Genomic DNA, 25070 nt, shown 5'->3' on the forward strand with positions numbered 1-25070 from the left:
CTGGAACACAGCCACACCCATTCATTTACAAATTGTCTGACTGCTTTCTAGCTACAGTGGCAGAGGTGTGTAGTTGCAGACAGCACAGCCCATAAACTAAAATAGTTACTATTTAGCCCTTCACAGAAAAGGGTGCAGACCTTTAAAGCAACATCTAAGATTTTATTGGAAGACCACATTCCAAAGCCACAGAGATCTCTCACTGTATGTGATACATGTCCTTAGTAGCAACAGATGTAAATCCTATTTTCCCATTAGCTTCAATTTTGTGAAGGGAGTTGGGGAAGGCCCACAAAAAGAATTAGCTGAAAACCTAACATACCAATTTAGGTGTATCTGTTAAGTAAGAGTGTTATCTATTTCCTTTCTGAAATCTAGAGTATCAGGTTAAAATGTCTCAATTTCCAAGAATCTCCTACCTCTAGCCAGCTTCTCTTATTTCTCAGCCAGAGAAATTTCTTACCAGGAGACCCCCAAATTCTAGGTTCATAATCTACAGTACTTGCACCCCCAATTAACCACGCTGATTCACATTTAAGAATGTAAGGCAACAATGACACACTTTATCAGTGGAACTATACAGAGTAAGGAATGTTAGCCAGAACATACCTTTAGCTCATTGATTCACATTTTCTATAATAACTTAATACCTGACTTTGAGTCTACATATTTTACACTCAACAAAATTAGCACACTTTAAAAAGTCCGAAAAACCCCAAAAGGGCTTTAGATATTCAGTGTTGGTTAATATATGTTCACTTTTTTCTTTAGGTTAATGAATCCTTATTTTCATCCTGTTCATTTGATCACGTAATTTACTTTTAAATTCTATTACCAAATTGTTAAAATGTAATTATAATTGTTTTTAAAGAGTCTTTAACTTTTGAAATACAAACTGAAATAGTAATAAATGAAATGATATCTGGGATTAGCATCAAAATAACTACAGGGGGAGGGAGGATGTTGGATTGGCCAGAATTGATAATTGTTCATAGTGAATCCCATGAATATATGGGATTCACTATTTTTCAAACCTATATTCCCAAAATAAAAAGAAGTATTTTTAATGTAAAAAAACAAACTTATTTTCTTTACTTACCATCTAGTAATTCTAAAGTAACTGTAGGATCCACATATTCCCACCAATGTTTTCCATCAGTTGACACAGGAATCTCCCAATTGGACCATTTGCAAGCCAAATGAATGCATACACATGCTATCACTGTTGGTTTGTACTGAAGACAGAAGGTTGTAAGATGTAGACTGTTGTGGAGCAGGTTTGAAAATGAAGAGCCATATAAATTCAAATATGTAAAACAAACAAACAAAAAAACCAAACATTTACCAGTAAGATTAAAGCGAAAACAGAATTATGAAGGTTTTCTTCTGTAAGTCTAAAGTACAAAACCTTATTTAATTAAATTAAAAGGTAACACTATAGTTATAAAATTCTAGTACTAAAAACTCTATAGATTATAAACATTCCCCATACTCTTACTTCCCATAGTATCCTATTAATATTAATATATTTAGTAATATACTAATACTAATATTAATATTTCTAAATTTTGCTTTTATATATAAATGCAAAGTATTTTTATTTCCTTATAACAGAAGATATACTTAATATACTTATATTTCCAATAATCACTATATACAAATGTAACACCTTTAATTTTTTTGTGGCCTTTTTTTTGTGGTCATACTCATGGCAAAAAAATAAAGAAAAAGCAGAAGACTGTAAAATTGACAAAGTAATTTCAACATTGTATTATAATCAGGGATTCTACCATGTGATGTGGCTTAAACATAATTCTCAAGTAAGTCAAAGGGAATTTAACACTTATCTATGTAAACTCTGTCTTCTTTTCAGCAAAGCCATAGAGAAAACTTACCTTTTGCTCAATGGCTTCAAGTCCCAATGTTGCTAAGTACTACAGAAACACTACCCTTCTCCTTCTACTATACTGGGCATATAACATGTCACAACTAGGCTTTTCTAAACAAAGTTTTAAACTTGTGTTTTTTTTTTCTTGTTGTTCAGAATTCCTTAGAGGTTAAATCCCAACATATATCTAAGAAACTCTATTGATATTTGCCAATCCAAAGTTTTAAATGAAACTTAACAGTGTCACAAGAAATTGGATCAAAGTTGGTTTGGGCCCCTTCTCAATGACCCATTTAAAAAACAAATTTAAATCATTAATATAATCAATACAGAACAAAATTTCATATTAGATACTACAGGCTTTTAAAAACTATTGTTCGTTCCACTTCAGTTTCCAAACTGATGAAAATGTTTATAATCAACCACAACCCACACGATTTTTTATTTATATAAAATAAAAAGGAAGTAAGTTTTCTTAAAGTAAAACTTGTACTTATGCAAATCCAGGCACTGATAGGACTTGACTACTTCTAATTTACTACTAGTGGGCATTATCTGGAAAAAAAACCCCAAGTTACATAAACTTTATTATTTATTAAAAAATACTTTTATGATTAAAGTTAAGATTGGATCAATGTGAAATTTTAAAAATTGTCATTTAACTATAATTGTAAACTAGAAATAGCTTTATACTTACCAAGTTGCTCGAATTTCTACGTTAAGTTTAGCTCTTTGTAATCTTTAGCTGCTATTCAGGCTACCAATTTTAGACTTATGCACTCACAAATCGAGAATATGTCATCAGAAAGCACCACTACACTTCACATTGTGCATTTAACCCCTCTGTGCCCAAAGTCCCTTGTACAATACACCGCAAAGCAGACAGGAAGGTACCACCACAGTAGATGGTCCAGTCTCCTGTTGCAACAAGGGTAAGAGACACATTGAGGGGGCCCTGCATTAAAGGAAGCTATAGTGTGCTACAACAGTGCAACAAAGAGGGTCAGGATAACAACCTGTTGGTAGCCATGAAATAGGATGTCTGTGCCAAATCCTTGCTTGCTGTAAGAAAAAAAAAACACGAAGACAATACTATCAGCTTTAACATGCTTCCATCAAAAAGTTCTCAACACAACAAAAACTTCAAAGATGTGTACACAAAAAGTAAATTTTACTTACTACTTACAAATATCACAAGAGCGCCATCATTTTCTATACTACTGAAAATCTTCAACAACATTCACTCAAATGTTTCTTGCTATCCCCCAAAGATCTGAGAAACAAGCCGATTTGCTTTTAGCTAGCCAGTTACAAGGGCTAAACTTGTTACTAAGTTAAGCATCTAGTCAGCTAAAAGTTGCAATAAAGTATTCTCCTGGATTTAAAAAAAAAGAAGAAGAAGAAGAAAAGATTTTGAAGTCTAATACAAAATACAAAAAGTTGCCTGCCAGACTTAATCCTCAATCATCATATTTAAATTGGTTTAAGTATTTCCATCAAAAGAAAACAAAACAAACCCCCACCCCCCACCCCAAACTCTAGAGAGCACAATTGCTCCGTTTGTTTTTTTATCATGCTAAGCATCAACAGAGAATAAACAACCTAGAAACATCATAAGGACATAGATATAGGAAACTCCACTGTATTTTTCTTTAATTAGAGAATCTAATCAATGACAACTTTAGAAATGATGTGAGTACTCTAGAGGGAATCAGGATGCTTCAACACTGGTCCGCAATAGAAAAGCAAAAATTGAAATAGAAATTAAGACATTGAAACCAGTCCCCGCTCCCTTCTTTTGCTTCTTATTCTTCCCAACAGGGATGCCTTTGCTAATTTCCCCCCACCCTTTCCAATTACATTTATAATCACTTGACATACCTTTCCCTCCTGCTCTAGGATCAGTTCCCCTCAACTCACCCCTCTCTAAGAGGCCTCAAATTCCTTGCCCCCTCCTATTTTTATTCGTAGCACCTGTAATCCCTGCTGCCCCATGTGAATCATAACATAAAGATTTACAAAAAGGGACTTGGGCTTAGCAGAGTTGTGCTAAGGAAGAGTGTCAAAGCATCGGATGTCTTGGAGGCAGTGTGACTTAAGTATGACATTCTTTCCTGGTGGGGAGGGAAGGAGAAATCACAGAAGTGAAAGGTCCCTGTAAAATTACATTAGCCAATTCAGCAGCAAAGTAGCATAATATCAATTTTCTCTTGGGGTGGAGGAGGACTTTAAAGAAACCAAACCATTTACCCCTCCCCCACAAAAGACTGAAAATATGTAGAAAAAGTAAAAATAATTTTAAATTGCCATAGCAGTTTTAACCACAGAATACATCTCAATTCAATAACATTAACATTCACTGTGCAACAGAGGAAGAATGTAGGGAAAATGTTCTTTTGCTAGCTTAAAGTTGTAATAGAGCAGAGAAAGACACCAAACACAAAAGAATATTTTTTAAATGGAGTGAGATACTATAGTTACTTGAAATGTTAGTCAGACAAAATGAGGTTAAACATATATATAAGATTTGTACTAAAATTTAAATACCAGTCACACTATAAACATTAACAATAAAAATCATATTTAAATACTTTGCTTTAAATGATATTCAAATTTGTAGTTTTTGTCATTGTTTTAAAATTTACTATTCAATTTTGCAAATGAATGGTCTATATGCCTCTAGCTTTTTTAGATATAGAACATGTACAAAAATATTAAATTGTGACAAAAGATTTAAAAGAAGCTAAAATCTCTCAATAATACTAAGATGAATCCAGGTTCACTGTTACTAAAATAAAGTACATATTTTAACCTGTATTGATTATCTTACTTCAATATCTTTCTTCATTAGGCTCAATTTAAAACAAATTATATGGCTCTCCATTATTCTGACAGAACAATTTACCTTTTCACATTTTCAGGAAGACAGAACTACTACTCTGCTTCTTTTTTCTTAATTCAACATTTACACTAGTTATCTATACAATTCTATGCTACACTGTAATTCTGGGGATGAAAATGTGCTATGAGATATATTCACATACCACGAAGAACAGGAACTATACGTATGCTCTAGTTTACAAATGATAACATGTACTATTAGAATCTAAAAAATATAAATGGCATTTTTAGAAGTCCAGTTCTTAACAAAATCATTGTGATTTTAAACAGGTTGGGTTTTTTTTTTAACGTAGCCATAACAATAAAAATCCTACCTAGCTACAAAATGAATACAATTTAGAATGAATAAAACGTGAGAATATTTAGATAAACACTAAATAATAAAACAAGGACTTCAAAAGTCTTACCCATTTTGTTAAACCTAAAAAAAGTCTGGGGGTAAAAGAATGGAACTGCAAAATTTCATTTTCAAAAAGGAAATAACAGAAAAAAGCACACAAAAGGTTCCAAGTGGTTGCTATTAGTATATAATACTTCAGCGGGAAACAGGAAAGTTGAAGTAACAAGTAGTATAACAACACGCAACTGTGTAAAAAATATTTCTAGGGATAGGACAACAGATACATAGGATTCATTAACAAAAGTAGAAAAATGTAATAAAGCAGTAAAGCAAAAAATACAAGAACTTCCCACTCCTGTTTATAAAAGGTTTAATAGGCACATCACACACTGTATGCTACCATGCTATGTAATTATTTCCCCATTATACACAAAAAGGAAACAATTTTTGGTAATGCTATAGAACTGTGAAAAATATATCAAATCAATTTTGTTCAAATGAATATGGGCAAAACATTTCCAAAAGTGACAAATCTGCTAAGGCAGGCAATTTTTATATGAAAAATTTGAGGCTTAGCGCCAAATTTTTATACTGTATAATCTTTTCAAGAAGTCAATAAAAGTTTGACATAAATAAAAAATTAATACTATTTTCTGCACTTATGTGTTAACGGCCTACATCTTAAATAGTAACTGAAATAGGACTGGCATAGCACAATGGAGAGGTAGAGAGAGAACAAATATTTGGAAGCCCTCCAATTTTTCAGTGAACTGAGACTCTAGCCTAAATTTACGGAAGCTAATTGACTGGTAGAACCGCAAATATAAGTAGATGAATAGGTAGATGTATAACACGAAAAAGTAATGCTTCAAAATGACATTTCCCCCATTTTAATAAAATTCAAAAAGGCTAGAAGAACAAAATAGCACTCAAATCAATGATAGACAATAAAAAGCATTAACACCTTACTTATTTTACAAGTTTCACAGATCACTTACCTCTTACTAACTGGGTACATTTCACCACATCTGTGTGTGGGTGCTCAATGGTGATCTCAAAACCTGAAATGAAAAGTACTTTTTTTCCCAATCACTTACCACTACAATACTTGCCTGAGAAATGCCATTCATCACACAACCATAAATGTATATTTTTCATTAAAACATCCAAAGACAAAGACAGTTACTTTCTCATCACTGACATGTTCCTTATACCTCCAATGAGAAAACATTTCCTCTCAAAAACAATGTTCCAATTATGAAAATTGATATCAAAGTTTTTTTATAGGTCAGGGGGTAATAGTCATTCAAAATTTTGAATTACAATTAGTTTGAGATTATCCTTAAGTTAAAAAACTAAAATCATAAATGCAATTAGTAAGCCTTTCTCACAGTAGTTTAAGCAGGGGATTCAACTATGTAATATGTTTCTTAAATGTATTTCAACTCTTTCAGAAGATTTTGTGAAAATAACATTTTTCCTACATATAACCTTTGGGTCACTGTGTGAGAAATGACCTTTTAAATGATATAGTCCTTTATTTTCTTAGTATGCCTTAAAGTGTTCCAGCCAGTTAGCTTATAACTACATTTCATTAATAATAAAAGTAAGGTAAGTAAATCTTATAGGCCTCAAGATTCATTAAATCACTGTTTCTAAAACCAAAGATATAAGGTTGAAAAGCTTTCAATGTTCAGTCAACCCTGAGGAAGAGCTATGGTTTTACCTTTACAAAAAAAGTGGAGGTCACATTTAGTACCTTCAGAAGCAGTAATGAATTAACATCCCAATAAACAGGTAATCAAGAGTTACAAAGTTATTGTATGGTCTATATATATTTCTACTGTAATTAAACCTGCACAATCATACTTTAATGAAAGCCAAAGATGAGTAATTTGTAAATTCTAATTTACAAAACAATGCTATTCATTCTCTGTGCTTAAGAATCTGTCATAAACAATACAAATATGATATAATGGTTTTAAATAACTATATTATTTCCACATAATATAATTTTCCTTTTCAACCTTCATGATATCAATTTGTAATTTTCATATTAATGTAATTTTACATTGTAAGACAATAAATAACATGCAAAATCATTGGATTTGGAAGGAATAAGAAGACTCTCAGTTCTATTTTTTATCTTTTATACTATAAAAACTTCAAACAAGTGATAAATATTTCAAACAACCTATTTTGTAATACAAAGAATCTGTCATGATGGGAAGCTATAACTACAATTCAACATTTGGGAATGGAGTAATAAATAAAATTAACTACTATAATAAATAATGATTATTTATAAACACAATGTGGCAAATTTCTTACATTATCTTCCATCGTCAAATTCACAATGTTAAGGCAGGCATTATTATTTCACCTCATTACACAAAATAGAGGTATGAAAAGTAAAGGAACTTTGCTCAAGTTTACAATCCAAGTCAGAGGCCTACAGATTTAAATCCAGATCCGAATAAAGCCCATGTTCTTCCAGAAGAAATAAACATGACTATACAAGTCAAAAAGTTAGGTTTCAATTTCCTCATCAGTGAAGTGAAAGAATAAATGATCTTTAGCGATCACTTAAATTGCACAAACTTTGCAGACAATATAACTTTTAGGAAAGGATGATCAACATTTAAGTAACTATTATGTCACATTAAAAATGATGTGATAAATTCATTAAATACTGACTATAAGCTGTAGGAGAACAAGAACTGCCATGTATGTTTGTACACATTACAATCACATGCAATAGCCCTAAAGAAATATTTTATTCTCCAATGCAAATCCAGAATGAGGTATAAGTGCCTCAATTACCTGAAAACATAAAAATCACATTGAAGACTGTATTTACCATTCAATTAAATTATGAAATTACATTTAAAAAAATGGTTTCTTTATAAGCAGGCAATATTCTAGCCCCAAGCTTTGTTTTAAATGAAATTTTCTTCAATGATAAAATTACTCCAGAAACTTTTTCCTTTATTTAGAATACAGAGGTCTTCAAATGTCATTTTGTTCAACATCATTTTGTTATAACATAGGAACTTAATTCTTGTTTATATCAATTAGCCTATGGCAAAACTAGTTTTGCTATTTGTTGTTTCACCTAAAGTTGCAGAACCTATTGATGACATTGGTGAGTACTTACTGTACTGCACCGAAGAACACATACACAAAATAATAAATGACATAAGTACATACCTAGGGTTTGTAGCATTATGGTTTCAAGTAAAACCAGTTCTTGAGTTTGTTGAAGGTAAGCCTGCCAGGTAAAAGTAATAATATTAAAATGCGTAAGACAAAAATCATACCACTAGACTATTTTATTTGTGCCCTATTTTGAAAAGGTCACTGAGCTAACTTTAAAACATAAATTTCTATTATTTGAACACTACCCTAAGCATTCTCAGGAAATAATTCTGAATTTGTAAAGAATTTGTAGACACTATAATTCTCTATTACTGAATGGCTACATTAATATTTTCTAAGGAAATAAATTGACGGTGCTAGAGAAAAATCTATACTCTGTGACAAGTCTAAATTGAATTACTTCTAATATAGGAAATGTAAACAAAGCAAAAACTAAAAAAACAAACAAAAATACCCAACACCTCACCATCACCACCAACAAAAAAATCCCTTAATATAATGATGATAATATGAAAGGAGGTTAGTTAATTAAACAAAAGAGATCGTCAGTCTGTAATATAAAACTTTATTGAGGTATTATTATTGGGACTTCAAGACACATTAAGAACAGGAAGCATCAATTCAGGTAATAACATCAAATTCATACCTGCCTTTAAAGATAAGGCTTATCAACTTAAAGTACTTCATATGTAATTCCTTGACAGTCACAGTGAGCTATTTTTATAATTAACTTCCTCACTTCAGAAAAGACAAAATAAAAACAAACCCTATAATTTCTAGATTACAAGAGAAAATTTTAGATACTGTGTTTCTCTGAAAATAAGATCTAGCTCTAACGTGTCTTTTGGAGCAAAAATTAATATAAGACCGGGTCTTATTTTACTACAATATAAGACCGGGTCTTATATTAATTTTTGCTCCAAAAGATGCGTTAGAGCTGATTATCCGGTTAGGTTTTATTTTCGGGGACACAGTATTAAAATATCAAAATAATGTATCATATACAGCTGGGGACGTAAATAGAGGACCTTTTCCTTCAAATTGAATAAATTATTCCCCTACTGTAATTACACTGGAAAAAAAAGGTATGAAAAATTTCCTGCCATCTCATTCTTAGATCATGAAAATTGACTACAGTGATAAGAAAATGTATTATATATAAATATTCATTTATGTAAGGACATATTGCTAAACCCAGAGTGAAAGCACCTTTAATTTTATTTATGCCCCATTTTGAAAAGATCACTGAGCTGATTTTAAAACACAGATCTCTATTATTTGAACAATGGCCTAAGTATAAGAAATAATTCTGAATTTGTAAAGTTAGTAGACACTACAATTCTTTATTATTGAATGGCTACATTAATATTTTACTCCCTTAAAGCCAATATCTAGGATAAAACTTGTCATTTATAAAATCAGATATACTTAATATGGACCTTAAACTCAACTCAAATAAAAAAATGAATAAATATAATCTGTTATAAGTAGTTAAAAGTTCCTGATAAAGTAATTCACCTATAGTAAGAATGGTAAAAAAAATTATTTTAATATAAAATTCTAGCTTGTTTTAAGATGTCAGAATATTTTAAATGGTGTTTTCAAACAAGAACTATTAAAATGTTGATGATGAGCAAGTTGTTTGCAAACCAGTATTCATCTTTAGGAAAATTAAAATACTTTTTAAACATGCCGCTCATGAAAGCAAAGCATAGTAAAATGTATTTTTATGTATCAGAGAGATAGCAGTAAGCATTAATAAGAAACAATTCTATGAAAAGACTAATTACAGGTCTGGAGGTAAATCCAAAGGCTTTCTTATTCCTTCATTTGCTATTTATCTCTGGTCTTGAATACACCCAAACAATGGAGGTGATAGGATTTACCCTCCATATATATCACAGGTTTGCTGTGAGGATAAACAACAAAAATGTGAAACAGAAAGTACCTTGGAATCAAAGCCTTACGTGATTCAGAATGATATTATAATTCATAAACATATTTAATATGTTTCTGCCAGATTGATTCCTAAGTGGTAAAAAGAAGCAACATTTGGAAGGCAACGCTAAATGAATTATGTTTTTACTGGTACCAAATAATGAAAAGGTTTCAAATTTAGTGAGAAAAAGCAAAAAAACCCCGTCTTTACATACATCACATTTAGTATCCAGCAGTGGCTCTAGGGGGTGCAGACAAGTATGTGCTACTTTGATAACATGTTCAAGTTTTCGAGCCTGTTCTTCCACTTTTGCAGCCAAAAACAATGCAGTAGGTGATATTATCTGCAGAGAAGATAAAAATTTGGTTATTTCAAAGCAATTTTGGAAAAAGCTACTTTCTAAAGGGGAGGGGTATGCAAGGAAGGAATCACTAGTTGGGCTATGGCAAGACTGATGCATCATAAGAGTTTTGATAAAGTTCTTCATTAAATAGAACTAGTTACCCAAGTCTATACAATCTGTTTTACTTGTTTTGCAAGTAGAATTCTAAAGGGAAAAAGTAAAAAGGCTTACACTTTAGCTAACTGAGAAAAAGTTTAAATGTTAATGCACATTGAGAAGGTAAAGGGAAAAAACCCTCAAGACAACTAATGAAGAAGCAATAGCTTAAACAAAAAGATGAAAAGTGGATTATAAAGTATATTCAGATTTTCCCTTTTGGGGCAGTCACCACTTTCCAGAGTTCTTTTAAATTAATAATTCACTGTGTGGCTAAGAGGTACACAATCTTGCTTAAGAGACAGAAAAAGGATCTATAACAAGGAAAAATGAGGAGAGGAGTCTGCATATAAAACTGCTCTTAATATCTCTATTACTTTACTACTGTAATATTAAAAGCAGCGTAGAAAACGGAATAAACATGTCAGATAAACCAACAGAGTAGAAACATTGCCAATTGGAGATAAAAAAATTAGCAATTTTTTTTTTAGTGTTAGTGAATTATGTTCTTCTGATAGAAGTGTAAGAACAGAGCTCTAACAAAGATATTCAATAAGACAGGGAAACATCAATTCTGAGCAAATATTTACCCCCAAAGTTACAAATAAACCAAATAATTGCTGATTCAGAAAACAGGCATACTTTAAACTCAATCACAAGAGTTTAAAGATCACATACAAGAAATACCTCATGGTGACAGAGGGATTTTAGGTGGTGAGCACACAATGGAGTATACAGAAGTTGTATTGGAAAGGTGCACACCTGAAACTTTATATAAAATTATTAACCAATGTTACCCCAATAAATTTAATTTAAAAAAGGAATATCTCGTGGAAAGATAATTTCTAAATATAAAGATTCAGGTACATTATTTTTCAAGAGATGAACATCTGAGTCTCACTGTATCTTGGGGATCAATCACTAATCAGAAACAAGGCCAAAAGAGGAAGGGGAGAGGACATAATTCATGATATGTGATTTGGGAAGGTAACATAAGGAGAAAATTTCTCATACAGGGAAGGTGGACCCTTTCCTCTGAGAGCTTTTAAAACAACTGACAAATATCATTGCTGAGACATGAAATTTAATCACTGGATTTTGGATTTGAAAAGGACCTTCTCTAGTCCAAATCCATTTGCAGATTAATAAATGGAGTAAAAATGACTTCAGGAAGTTCCTTCCTGATGTACAAATCTTTATAACCAACCTAAAAATTAAGTGAGTTTGGCTCCAAACAATGTTACCTTAAAAGGGTTGAATAATTTCAACTTGGATTTTCAACTTTTTTCCATCTTTTAAAATTAAAATTACAAGGAAAATATTTTAAAAATTGAGAATGCTCAAAAAAACTTATTCTGAGTTTTCATGGATTTAGAATAAACTACTGTTACTCTTCTTTACAACAGATTTAATTAAGCAACATCAAAACTAGTTAACATTCTTGAAATACCAGTTAAATAGCAGCCATCAGGGCGGGGAGTTTTCTGAGGTGCAGAAAGTATAAGATAACTAAGATCAAACAATAATTCCTACATCAGTTATTTTTTTCCACACACTTAAAATTTCCTACCACTGCTACCTACTTTGTCTATTTAATTCCTTTTCTATTTAAAGGATTAACTCAAAGGAGCACCTCTTCCTAAGGTAAAATCCCTGAGTCAGAATGAAGTACCTTTCTTTATTCAATAGGAAACTGTGCATACCTCCACCATTGTACTTATGCTGTGTTCTAACTTTTGGGTTATTAATTTCATCTGTCCTGACAGTCTAGAAACAAGTTGAACACAGAGACTGAATTATTCATTCACGTTCTCATTATCTAGTACTGTGTAGCTACTATTCAATATATCTAAATGACATGTGGATGGTCTATATACAGGGGGTGCTAAAAAAATGTACACATTTTAAGAGATGTTATCTATGTATGAGTATTACTTTTCGAAGTTGAATTACGTAGCAACGTGTATGTAGTATGACGTTTGCTCAAAAGATGGCGTTAATCAAACTAATGCTAGCATCATTCATTGTATTACAATTTTAATACAGTTTTTTCCTTTCTTAAAATGTGTATACATTTTTTTGGCACCCTCTGTATAAGGCACCAACGTTATATTCAAAGTATTCCAAATACCACAATAAAAATCTAAGAGCCAATACCAATGTAAGAAATGCAAGAAACACCCAATAAAATGAAGATACACTCAGTTTCCTACAACCTCTCATTCATTTTCTTGTTCATGTCTAAAAGGGGAATGGCTAAGCCAGCCTTCAAATGTCACAACTATTAATCAAAGAGGGAAGCAAAAGAGCATCAATTCAAAAGTCAAATTAGACTGAACTTAATATTTAAACTTCCTTCCTAACTGCCAGGTGATCCAAAATTTCTCTTACTTGCCTAAAAGGCACTTCTTAAAGTCTCCAATGAGTTCTGCTTGGTAAAATCTTTTAGTATACCCAGTGTCAGCTCCATCCTCTTCAGACTTTTTGAAAGCCTCAATATCCAGAGGTACTTTCAAACCACACAGCTTTGCTCCTTAGGAGATAATCTCAATGGAAACAAAGTATGTGTACTAGTGAGTGATTCTAAAATTCTACAAATGATTTTAAAAATTAAGTATTCAGGGAACTAAACAATCAGTGACCTTCAGGGTAGATGCCTGGTGTATTTACCACACTCCTCAGAGGCCTTTCTGTTCTCTCTAAAGAGTCCTCATCCTCCTCCAGTGCAACTAACACCCAACACTTCCGAAGTTCCTGGTGAAATCCACCAACTCCATTCACACTGCCTCCTCTACAACCTGCAAACAGTTTACTCTATCAGGTGGTAAAAACAAACCAAAACAAACCAAACAAAACACCTTTTTAGATAAATATTTTGTGGCCATGCACGTGAGGCTTTAATTTTAAGGATGACTAAGGAAAGTAATCAAACTAGGTACTGCTTTTTGTACGGAAAACTGATTCTGTTGTGTGGCTTATTAAAAGGAAAAGAATTCCAGAAGTTATAAGTAATGGCAATATTATTAGTTGGTCTGGTGGCTTTTAGCAAACACACGTAAACTTGGTTCAAAGTCACAGAGTTCATACCGACACTGGAGTCCATACTGGGTTGATTCAAGTGATGAAACAACTACAAACAGATTCCGTTCACTGGGGACAGGGATCATGCACTATCTGTCTTTGCGTTTTGGTCTCTAGTTTAATAATAAACGTTCTCCAGTTACTGTAACTAAAGAGAAGATAAACTGATTTTGAAGTAGTCCGGAGTTTGTCATCTAGTAGATGTACAGCTATTTCAAGAGGATACTACATCCTCAAAATGACACGAATTTCTACATAAATATACTATACAAATCATGGAGAGGGGCAAGTAGAGGTGATGAAGCCAGCTGTAGCACAGCTGTCAAAGACTGCCTCAGTGGATCCTGGCTGTCATCTGACTAGCCTAGGCAAATTGCTCATTCTCTTTGTGGCTCAGTTTTTGCATCTGTAAAATGGGAGAAACAGTACCTTCTTATAAAGTTGTGATGGAGATTAAATGAATCAATATGTGTAAAGCACTTAGAATAGTGCCTCACATATTATGACAATTGTGTGTTGTCAGTGTTGATGTTAAATTTTAAGTGATTTAACATGCTTTTAAAAATTTCTTTGTTCTTGCTCGCCTTCTTCCTTCCAGTTACACTCAATTTTTTAAAGGTTCTCAGTTCTAACTAAGCCGATACAAACACTAAAATAATGACACCTGACATTATGTCAATGGTTATACTCAGATTCCTTTCTTCTCTTCTCCTTCCAGTTGTTTTCACCCCCTTCTTTTTTTCTGTTCTTTTGTATGTTTCTATTCCCGCCTCTTGACTGACTCCCTTCCTTCTCCACCTATTCTCCTCCTGCCCATTTCTGGCCGTCGTCTCCCTTTCTGTGCATGATACCCTCACTGCTGACAATTTTCACTTTCCATTGCTTGCTTCAACCTTGAGTGTTGGAGGCAAGGTCAGTTTGCATTCACAAAAAGACTGGGTAATTTTTAAGTCACCAAAGATGACCAGTTTTAAGTGACTCATTCTGGTCTTTATTCTTTTAGTAATTAATTTTGTGCACACACTTTGTACATACATTTGTATTTAAGAACAACCCACAGCTGTTCTATTACTCTTCAACTTTGAATCTCCTAATCCAAAAAAGCCCTAAAATAAAAAGACTTTCAAGTCTGTTTTCTATTTGCTAATATAGTATTAACAGGCTCCTAAACCGTTCTTATGTTTTACCTTTAGGTCCTATAGGCTGGTGAAGCCATTTCTCCCCGTCTCTTACCTGTCCCAACTCTTCCCTCTCCCCTAAGACCAAGATAAGTATTTTCTGTGCCTTGAAAGGGACTTCATTAATAAATAGCTAGTTCTAGATATCATAGCTTAAGATTTGGAAATCACTAGCCTAAGGCTATAGTAAGGAAAAGTGGTAATGTTGTAACTTTAGCAGAGACTTGTAGTAGAAAGGAGCTCCTAGAATACACAAAGTAGAAATTTAGATAAAAGGAAAAGCAAGGGAGATACAGTCCCCAATAAAGAAAATGAAATAAGTCAAAATGTCCATTTGTTTATGAGAAAGATCACCGAGCTCAAACAAATTAAATCAAAATTCCAATACAACGTTAAAAGTGATTTAAACCCTTAATTTTGCTGTACTGAAAAGACTGGCATTACACTATTACAGAAAATGTCATTAATCCAATCTGGTATTTTAGTTACTTTGCTACCCATATAATTATGTGTGAGTATAATACAGTCAACATAAGATAATTTATATTGAGAATTTAAAAATCTTCAGGTTGGATGTTATTTGGGACATCTATTTAAAAGAGAGCTGGCTTAATAAAGACTGAAAAGTACTAGTATTCAGTATTGCTAAAAAGCAGTACTAACTAAGAGAATAAAATTTGATTGCCATAATTACATATTTAAATATATTTAATATGCTTACTGCTGTTTGGCATTTTAACATTCACTGAAGAGTACCTCACCATTATGAATGTTACAAAATGAAAAAAAACAACAACTTATACTTCAAAGTATTCTTAGCATTTCATTAAGTCTCTATTTTGCCTTATACTCAGTTCCTACCATCCTCCAAATAGTCATAAGTACTGTGAAACAAGAACATTAACATTGCATAGGTATTCAAATATTCCACATAAATCTTAAAACGTCCCCTTTCCTTCAGATGGCTGAACAAATAAGAACTAATATTATAGAAAACCTAAGTTAAAATTGTGAAGATGGCAGTATTCCCCAAATTGATCAACAGATTCAATGGCTGTCAAAGTCCTAGCTTCTGTTTTACAGAAAATGACGAGTCAATTTCTAAAACTCATATGGAACTGCAAGGGACCTAGATTAGCCAAAACAATCTTGAAAAAGAAGAACAAAGTTGAAGACTCATACTGCCTGACTTCAAAACTTACTACAAAACTACAGTAATCAAGACTATGTGAACTGGCATAAGGAAAGACATCTAGATCACAGAACAGAATAGAGTCCAAAATAAGCCCTTATATTTATGATCAATTTATTTTTCAACAAGAGTGTCAAGGTAATTCACGGAAGAATAATAGACTTTTCGACAAATAGTATTTTCAAGAAATAGTCTAGGAAAGGGGTGTCCAAACTGCGGCCCGCGGGCCAACTGTGGCCCACAATCCATTTTTAATTGGCCCGCAGCAAATTCCAAACATATATTTAGTTCACTTAAATAAACCAGGTGAGGCAACACGTACTTCACCTCGAGTGAGTGGCCCGGCTGTTTGTGTATTTTACCGCATATGGCCCTTGGTGAAAAATGTTGAAGAAAGTTTGGACACCCCTGGTCTAGGACAACCATATGTCCACAGGCACAGAAATGAAGTTTTCCCCCTTCTTTACACCATACACAAAAACTAACTCAAAATAGGTAATAGACCTAAATGCGAAAGCTAAAACTATAAAACTTATTAGAAGAAAACAGGAATAAATCTTCATCACCTTGGACAAGCAATGCTTTCTTAGATATGACATCAAAGCACAACAAAAGAAAAATATGAGCAAATCAGATGCATGTGCTACAAATGATACCATCAAGAAAGCGAAAAAGACAACCCATAGAACGGAAGGAAATACCTGAAAATCATATATCTGATAAAGGCCTGGTGTCCAGAATATATAAAGAACTCTTACAACTTAATAATAAAAAGACAACACACTTTAAAATCTGGGAAAAGGATCTAAGTAGACATTTCTCCAAAGATAAACAAATTGCCAATAAACACGAGAAAATGCTCAATACCATTAGTCATTATGGAAATGCAAATCAAAATCACAATGAGATACTACTTAACACTCAGCAGGAGTGTAAGATGGCTGTAATTAAAAAAAGACAATACCAAGTGTTGGCAAAGAAGTAGAGAAACTAGAACCCTATATAGTGCTTGAGGGAAGGTAAAATAGTGGGGCTACTTTGCAAAACACTTTGGCAGTTTCTCAAAATGTTTTTAAAGAGCTACCCAAGATTATTAAGGTCTAGAGTTACCATACATCCCAGTAACTCCACTTCCAGGTACATACCCGAGGAAAATGAAAACGTATGTCCACACAACTTATACAAGAATGTTCACAGTAGCATTATTCACAACAGCCCAAAGGGGGAAACAATCCAAATGTCCATCAAGTGATAAATGAATTAAAAAAATGAGGTATATCCATACGATGGATGGAATGTTATTCAGCAGTAAAAAGGAACTAAGTACTGATAGATGCTATACCATGGATGGATCTTGGAAATATGCTAAGGCCATATTGCACAATCCCATTTATATGCAATGTCCAGAATACCCAAAGCTATTGAAACAGAACAGCTATCCATGGCTGAGAGAGGGAGAGATATTGTGAACTGCTTATAGATACAGGGTTTCTCTTTGGGTTGATGAAAAGATTATAAACTTAAGACTGTGATGATCTTAGGTTGGTGCAAAAGTAACCGAGATTTTTGCAATTTTTAGCCTTTTAAACCACAATTACTTTTGCACCAACCTAATAGTTGTACAACTCTGTAAATACACCCACCTATTGAATTGTACATGCTAAGTGGGTGAATTTTATGGTATGTGAATTATAACTTAATAGATGTTTTAAAAAAGGAGCTAATGTTAAAGACATCTCTTAAATAAAGATATCTCGTAAATATTTAGTGTACACACACCATCAAAGGAAATTTCAAGGAAACCAAAAGCTCTATCATAGCACAAATATTGGTAAACAAAATTCACATTAATCATGTATAACTTTATTGCACATTTAACTAGGTTTCACTTTCAGAAGGTATATATCCATCTCTTAAATAATGATTCACGTTGACATTTAAGTTATGCAATTATTTCAGAAAACCATTAGTTTGCTTGGTTAACAAAAATAATCTGAACAGATGTTTAAGTCTACATAAAGTGAACCATGTATCATTAGTTCAAATACCTACTCTTATTAGGTGCTCAAAACACCAATCACTGAACTAGAGCAATACAAACTATCTAAAACATCTAAGGATATGGGGAGCTTATAACAATCTGGTATCATCTCTGAATGAATGCATCACTTAAAGACTACCTCCAAATCCTCAGAACTTCCTTTCCCTGCTCTCTCGGGTATTTTATTTTTCCAGCATGGAAACTGTCAGTTTTCATAATCCGAAGATTCTTGAGCAGAAAAGATTCATCATTCCTATTTTTTAAACTTCTAAATGAGTCCTCAATTTAAAATTAATTTGAATGTGCACACTTCTCTATAGAACAAATTACTACAGTGTGAATTCCACTGTAATTTATTTGATAGATACAAATGTCTACATTTTCCATTAACTAGTATTTCTTTTAAAAGTTTATAACCCAAAACAGCATTGTCAATTACAAATGCAATGTGAGCCACATATGTAATTAAGATTTTTCTAATAACAACATTAACATAGTAAAGAAGTGGGAAATTAACCACATCTAGTTAGTGGTTTTATGTAGACAAATATACCAGGGGTGCCAAAAATATGTACAAGTGGACACTTTGGTCAACATTGCTCAAGCAGTAGTTTGCTGTAATAGAAGTGTCTGGACGCTGATGGTAACCACTTTGAGCATCTCTTGTAATTGCAGAAGTCAAACGTGACTTGTTATCAGTATATAGTATTAAAATTTTAATAGTTTTTTTCCCCTTGTTAAAATGTGTAAACATTTTTTGGACAGCCTCTGTATATATAAGCACAAGTTGCAACCCACTGCTGACATTCTAAATAGAAAATTCATTAAGATTACATAAAAGATTTAAATGTATGAAATATTCATAGGCATCACAAATTAGCTCAAATTGATTTCCGTTCCTAGTTATTCCCACATTACATAGACAAGTTTCTTTTTCCTCTCCTACTAGAACATAAGTAAGTCCCTTAGGGAAACGCACTTTTATTTATTTGTAAGAAAATAAATACTAACTTTGCATACTGCTTTGTCACATAATATGCACTCAATGTTTGTGGAATAATTGTTGTCATGCAAACAGACACTAAGTATGTCACTGTCACTAAGTATGAGCCATTAACGCCATAACTTCAAAATATTTTAATGAACACGTAGGTGAATTACTGTAGTCCTCATCATTCATTTCTTTTTCTGTATCAGACTCAAATGATTTAGAGAAAAACTTCACATTACATGTATTTCTTTAAACACGATCACATCAGGAATACTTAATATGCCAGCTTTACAACTTAAACCATAACTTTTTTCTTTTTTAAGTGTGTTTTTCCAGGACCCATCAGTTCCAAGTCAAGTAGCTGTTTCAATCTAGTTGCGGAGGGCGCAGCTCACATGGCCATGTGGGGATCGAACTGGCAACCCTGGTGCTATGCGCACTGCGCTCTAACCAACTGAGCCAACCAGCTGCCCAAACCATAACTTTTAAAAATATAGGATATTAAGTTAATGCCCCAAAATATTGTAGGGTAGTAAGGTTTCCATCATTTCCCCCATCCTCTAGAAGGTGTATACATATTTAAACTGTGTAATAATTTAGGCACTTTGTTCTTTAAAAAAAAGTCAGCCTTTATACAGAGACCTCTGTGTGCCTTGGTCAATGCAAACACTCAAAGATGAGACTTAGTTTAGAATCATATTACCATATTGTACAAAACGTGTCTGTTCTCGGGCACACGGGCTAAAGCCACCACAGAAGCATGTGAACTATCAAGACTAACAGACACATGCGTGTCTGTGTGCACACAGAAAAGCTTTTAATTATTTGAATATTTTATAATCATCTAATTTTGAAAAATAAAGCTGCTTCATGAAGATCTTATAAAGACTTGTGTAATACATAATACACGCCATAATCAATATCCTTGTAAATTAGGCAGATAGAGCACCATGTTTTAAAATAATATTAAAGCTTTTTGGAAAACTTTCTAGAGTTCTTTTCAGAATCAATTTGAAAAAATCAATCAAAAACATCATATACACACACACACACACACACATATATGTATACGTATTTTTTTTAAAAAAGATTTTACTGGGGAAGGGGAATAGGACTTTATTGGGGAACTGTGTACTTCCAGGATTTTTTCCAAGTCAAGTTGTTGTCCTTTCAATGTTAGTTGTGGAGGGTGCAACTCAGCTCCAGGTCCAGTTGTCGTTAGTTGCAGGGGGCGTGTAGCCCACCATGCCTTGTGGGAGTTGAGGAGTGGAACAGGCAACCTTGTGGTTGACAGGACGCGCTCCAACCAACTGAGCATCGGGGAGCTCAGCGGCACTCAGCTCAAGGTGCCGTGCTCAATCTTAGTTGCAGGGGGCAGAGCCCACCATCCCTTGAGGGAGTCGAGGAGTTGAACCGGCAACCTTGTGGTTGAGAGCCCACTGGCCCATGTGGGAATCGAACCGGCAGCCTTCGGATTTAGGAGCACTGAGCTCCAAACGCCTGAGCCACTGGGCCGGCCCACATATATTTTTTTTAACATCTATCAGTAAACTCTCCCAGATAGATCATCCTCCTTGTTCAACAGAAGGAAGTTCAAGTTACCTAATTATTATTAAAAAATCATCCTTATCTTCCTAGAAGAACTTGTACCTATTAAGTATCTTTAAATGACAATCTATTGTAGTGTGATTGGAAATTAGTATATCACCTCCTAAAGTGATTAAGGACAACCATTTTAATGTTGTATGTGAGGAATTATAAGACAGTGGCAGTTGATACCCAAATCCCCACAGAAAACCAGAGTAACAAGATAGCAAAACCAAAACCCCATAGATATGTATAACCAAACCACTTGATAAGGCATTCCTAGGAAATGCCCCCAACACAAAACAGAATACTGTATAACCACAATATCTACACAGTATCAGCATCTACCTAACAAGAAGCAAAGGAAAGTAACGGAGCATGTGCTAGACTGATAACAGAAGAACTTCCAAGTAGCCAAGAGGCATTCATTGAAAATCACGGTGGGCCAATCTGGGAACAGCAGCTTAACCTAGGAGGTATTTTATCAAGTCCAATAAGTGAGTGGATGCAAGAGGCCTAGAGTAATGAGTAAAGGGCTGAAGTTAATTTCTATGGAATTTGGAAATTCAATTCCCAAGGCTCTCTTCCAGGACTACATGAAGAGAAATGTCTGGGAACAAAAGCAAATTTGGCAGGATAGAGACAAGGCAAAGAGAAGATAAAGAAAGATGAGGGAGGGGATCATAGGCAGTGAACCTCAGAAAACAAGCTGCTACATTTCTGAAAATTACACAAAATAACAGAAAAGTTAGCTCAAGTGAAAAGCTACTCTGAAGCACATCTACTTAAAGCTCAGAAAAAGTAATCTCTCCTACAAAAGTGAGTAATGTAGAGTATTTAGGCCATACAAAGATACCTCTAAGAAAAAATTGTAAGAGTTATCCCCAAGCAACAAAATTACATTAGAAAGAACTTTTTTTTTCAACAACCAGTAATGGAAAAACTGGATAGCCATATGCTAAAGAATGAAATCTAATCCTTACCTTAAACCAGATATAAAAATTAACTCATAATGGATCAAACCTAAATGCAAGAACTAAAACTATACAACTCTTAGAAGAAAATGGAAAAAGCTTCATGACTTTGGATTTGGCAATGATTTCTTGGATGTGACACCAAAAGCACAGGCAACAAAAGAAAAAATAGGTAAACTGGATTTTATAAAAATTAAAAACTTTTGTGCATCAGAAAGTAAAAAGACAGTCCACAGAATGGGAGAAAATATTTGCAAATCATGTATCTGATAAGGAATATCCAGATTACATAAAGAACTACATTTTAACAACAAAAACAATTTAAAAATGAAAAAAGGATTTAAGTAGACATTTTCCCAAAGAAGATACATAAATGCCCCAATAAGCATGTGAAAAGATGCTTGGGCTGGCCAGGTGGCTCAGGTGGTTAGAGCGCCATGCTCCTAATGCCACAGTCGCTCGTTCAAATCCCACATGGGCCAGTGAGCTGCGCCCTCTACAGCTACGATTGTGAAGAACAGCTCTCCCTGAAGATGGGCTACTGTGGGCTGCTGTGTGCTGGTGTGGGCTACCGTGAGTGGCCGGTGGTCACTGTGAGCAGCCGGCTGCCGTGAGCTGCTGTTTGGCTGCCGTGAGCTGCTGTTAGGTGGCCGACCAACAACTGGCGACCGACTGCCTCAGCCGGGAGGAGCAGAAGGCTCATAATACCAGCGTGGGCCAGGGAGCTGTGTCCTACACAATTAGACTGAGAAACAACAGCTTGATACGGAGTGTGGGAAGGAGGCGGGGGGGGGGAAGATGCTCAACATCACTAGCCATCAGAGAAATGCAAATCAAAACTACAAGATACCACTTCCCAGGATGGTTATTTTTTTTTTTAACTTTTATTTATGTTAAGTGAGTTTTTCCAGGACCTATCAGCTCCAAGTCAAATAGTTGTTTCTATCTGGTTGTGGAGGGCACAGCTCACAGTGGCCCATGTGGGAATTGAACCAGCAACCCTGGTGTTATGAGCATCGTGCTCTAACCAACTGAGCTAACTGACTGCCCATCACAGGATGGGTATTATCAGAAAACCAGAAAAGAGCAAGCATTGGTGATGTGAAAAAATTAGGAACTCTTGTGCATTGCTAGTGGGAATGTTAAGTTGGTGCTGTGGTTGTGAAAAACAATATGGCAGTTCCTCAAGAAATTAAACAGAATTACAATGTGATCCAGTAATTTCACTTCTGGGTATATACCCAGTAAGAACTGAAAGCAAGGACTTGAGCAATTATTTGTATACTATTTGTATACTAATTATTTGTATACTATAATGTTCATAGCAGCATTATTCACAATAGCCAAAAAGTAAAAGCAATCCAACTGTCCACCGACGGATAAATGAATCAGCAAAATGTGGCACATATATACAAAAGGAAGGAAATTCTAACACATGCTACAACATGGATCAATCTCGAAGATATTATGTTAAGTGAAAGAAACCAGACACAAAAGGACAAATATTGTATGATTCCACTTATATGAGGTACCAAGAAATTCATAGACAAAGAAAGTAAAATGGTGGTTGCTAAGGCGTAGGAGCGGGGGAAATGTGGAGTTTGATTAATGAACAGGGAGCTTCAGCTTGAGAAGATGATAAAGTTCTGGAGACGGATGGCTGTGATAATAGCACAACAATGTGAATGTACTTAATGCCACTAAACCATACACTTAAAAAAAAATGGCTAAAATGGTAAATTGTTACATATACACGTATTTACCACAATGAAAAACAACAAAAAAATTAAAACAGTAGCATACCTCCAAACTAATGAGACATTAAGAAAATAATTCAAAACACGAAACGTAAGTAGAAAAGATGTGAAATTACGTATTGAAAGAGCTCATCACACACCTGAATGTATCAACCCAGAACCAACATTAAGATATATTGTAGTAAAATTACTGAATTTTAAGGAAAAAAGAAATCCTTTGGTCATTTAAGCAACAATACATTTAAGAAAGTTAGATCACCACCCAAACTGTGCTTTATGCCACAAAAAGGTTGTTACGTATTTAAATACCCAAAAAAAGAAAGCGTAAATCAAGAATTTTTTTATCCAGCAAAACTAACCCTGACTATTAAGGGCACAAACTTATAAACATGCGATTCAGAGAATATTGTTTTCGTGGTCGTCAAAATGACTGCAAAGACTTCAACATAAGCACTGGTAGTGAACAATACAGTTATATTAAGAACTAAGATTAAATAAGGATTAAAAGGGAGAGTTTTGTAATGGTTATTCAAGATAATGGAGCTGACTTTTAAAAACCAGGGGTAAGATGCGAGAGCAGAGCACAAACATTTAACTGGTCTCAGTAAACATATTGGTGGTGATAGTACTGTTATTCTGAAATTTATTTGTGTAATATGGGATTAAGTTAACATGTGACTATGGGATACTTAAATTCTATCATCCCTGATCCTCACTCTTGAGAATTAAGATTTGGGTGTGAAAGGTCAGAGATATAATATAATGAACTCTGAGGTATTTTAAATATATATTTAAAATAAACACATATAAAAAAGGGCAGCCAGGGGTTGAAGGATGGTTCAGTTGGTTAGAGCGCAAGCTCTGAGCAACAGGGTTGCTGGTTCCATTCCCACATGGGCCAGTGAGCTGTGTCCTCCACAATTAGATTGAAGGACAATGATTTGCAGCTGATGGGACCTGGAGAAACACACTGTTCCCCAATAAAATTTAAAAAAAAAAAAAAAAAGGCCAGCCAACATCTATTTTATATATTTAACGTGTAAATGAAGAATAACACTTAATATACTGATGTGCATAGTGAATATATATTTACTGTACTATGTATTTCCTTTCTGTGCATTCAAGATGCCTAGAAACAATATCACTTGGTACTCAAAAAAAAAAAGTTTCTTAAAGAATGGTTATTCCAGCTGTGGAGCAGAAAATATACAAGATGAACCTGGAATAGTGTGCTGTAAGAGAGTGAGGAAGCTATCCAAGATCATTAAGGTACAAAGTTACTATAGTCCAATTCTACTGGGTATACACCCAAGAGAAACCAAAACATACGTCCACACAGAAACTCAGACATAAATACTCATAGCAGCAATAGCCAAAAAGTGCAAACGACCCAAGTGTTCATTAACTGATTTGGTTCATCAACCAAAATAAATGAAGTACTGATATATATGGTACAACAAAGACGAACCTTGAAAACATGTGCTAAGTGAAAGTGGCCAGTCACAAAGGACCACATAGTGTATAATTCCATTTATAGAAAATG

At 33.9% G+C, this 25070-nt stretch overlaps 1 protein-coding gene across 7 annotated transcripts in view; it reads right to left on the minus strand.

The window, feature by feature from the left end:
* The window catches only part of CCNT2 (cyclin T2), a 41131-nt gene that overhangs the window by 7367 nt on the left and 8694 nt on the right, over positions 1-25070 (minus strand). For 2 of the 7 annotated variants that reach the window (XM_033111590.1, XM_033111588.1), the window contains exons 3-7: positions 10442-10570; positions 8340-8400; positions 6128-6190; positions 2905-2950; positions 1100-1263 (exon numbers count right to left, since the gene is read on the minus strand). In XM_033111590.1, the coding sequence (XP_032967481.1) occupies positions 1100-1263; positions 2905-2950; positions 6128-6190; positions 8340-8400; positions 10442-10570 (463 nt within the window). The other 5 variants (XM_033111594.1, XM_033111591.1, XM_033111592.1 and 2 more) reach the window with 5 other exon arrangements.

This window comes from Rhinolophus ferrumequinum, chromosome 8 (assembly GCF_004115265.2).
Source record: "Rhinolophus ferrumequinum isolate MPI-CBG mRhiFer1 chromosome 8, mRhiFer1_v1.p, whole genome shotgun sequence".
In the NCBI taxonomy this organism is placed as follows: Eukaryota; Metazoa; Chordata; class Mammalia; order Chiroptera; family Rhinolophidae; genus Rhinolophus; species Rhinolophus ferrumequinum.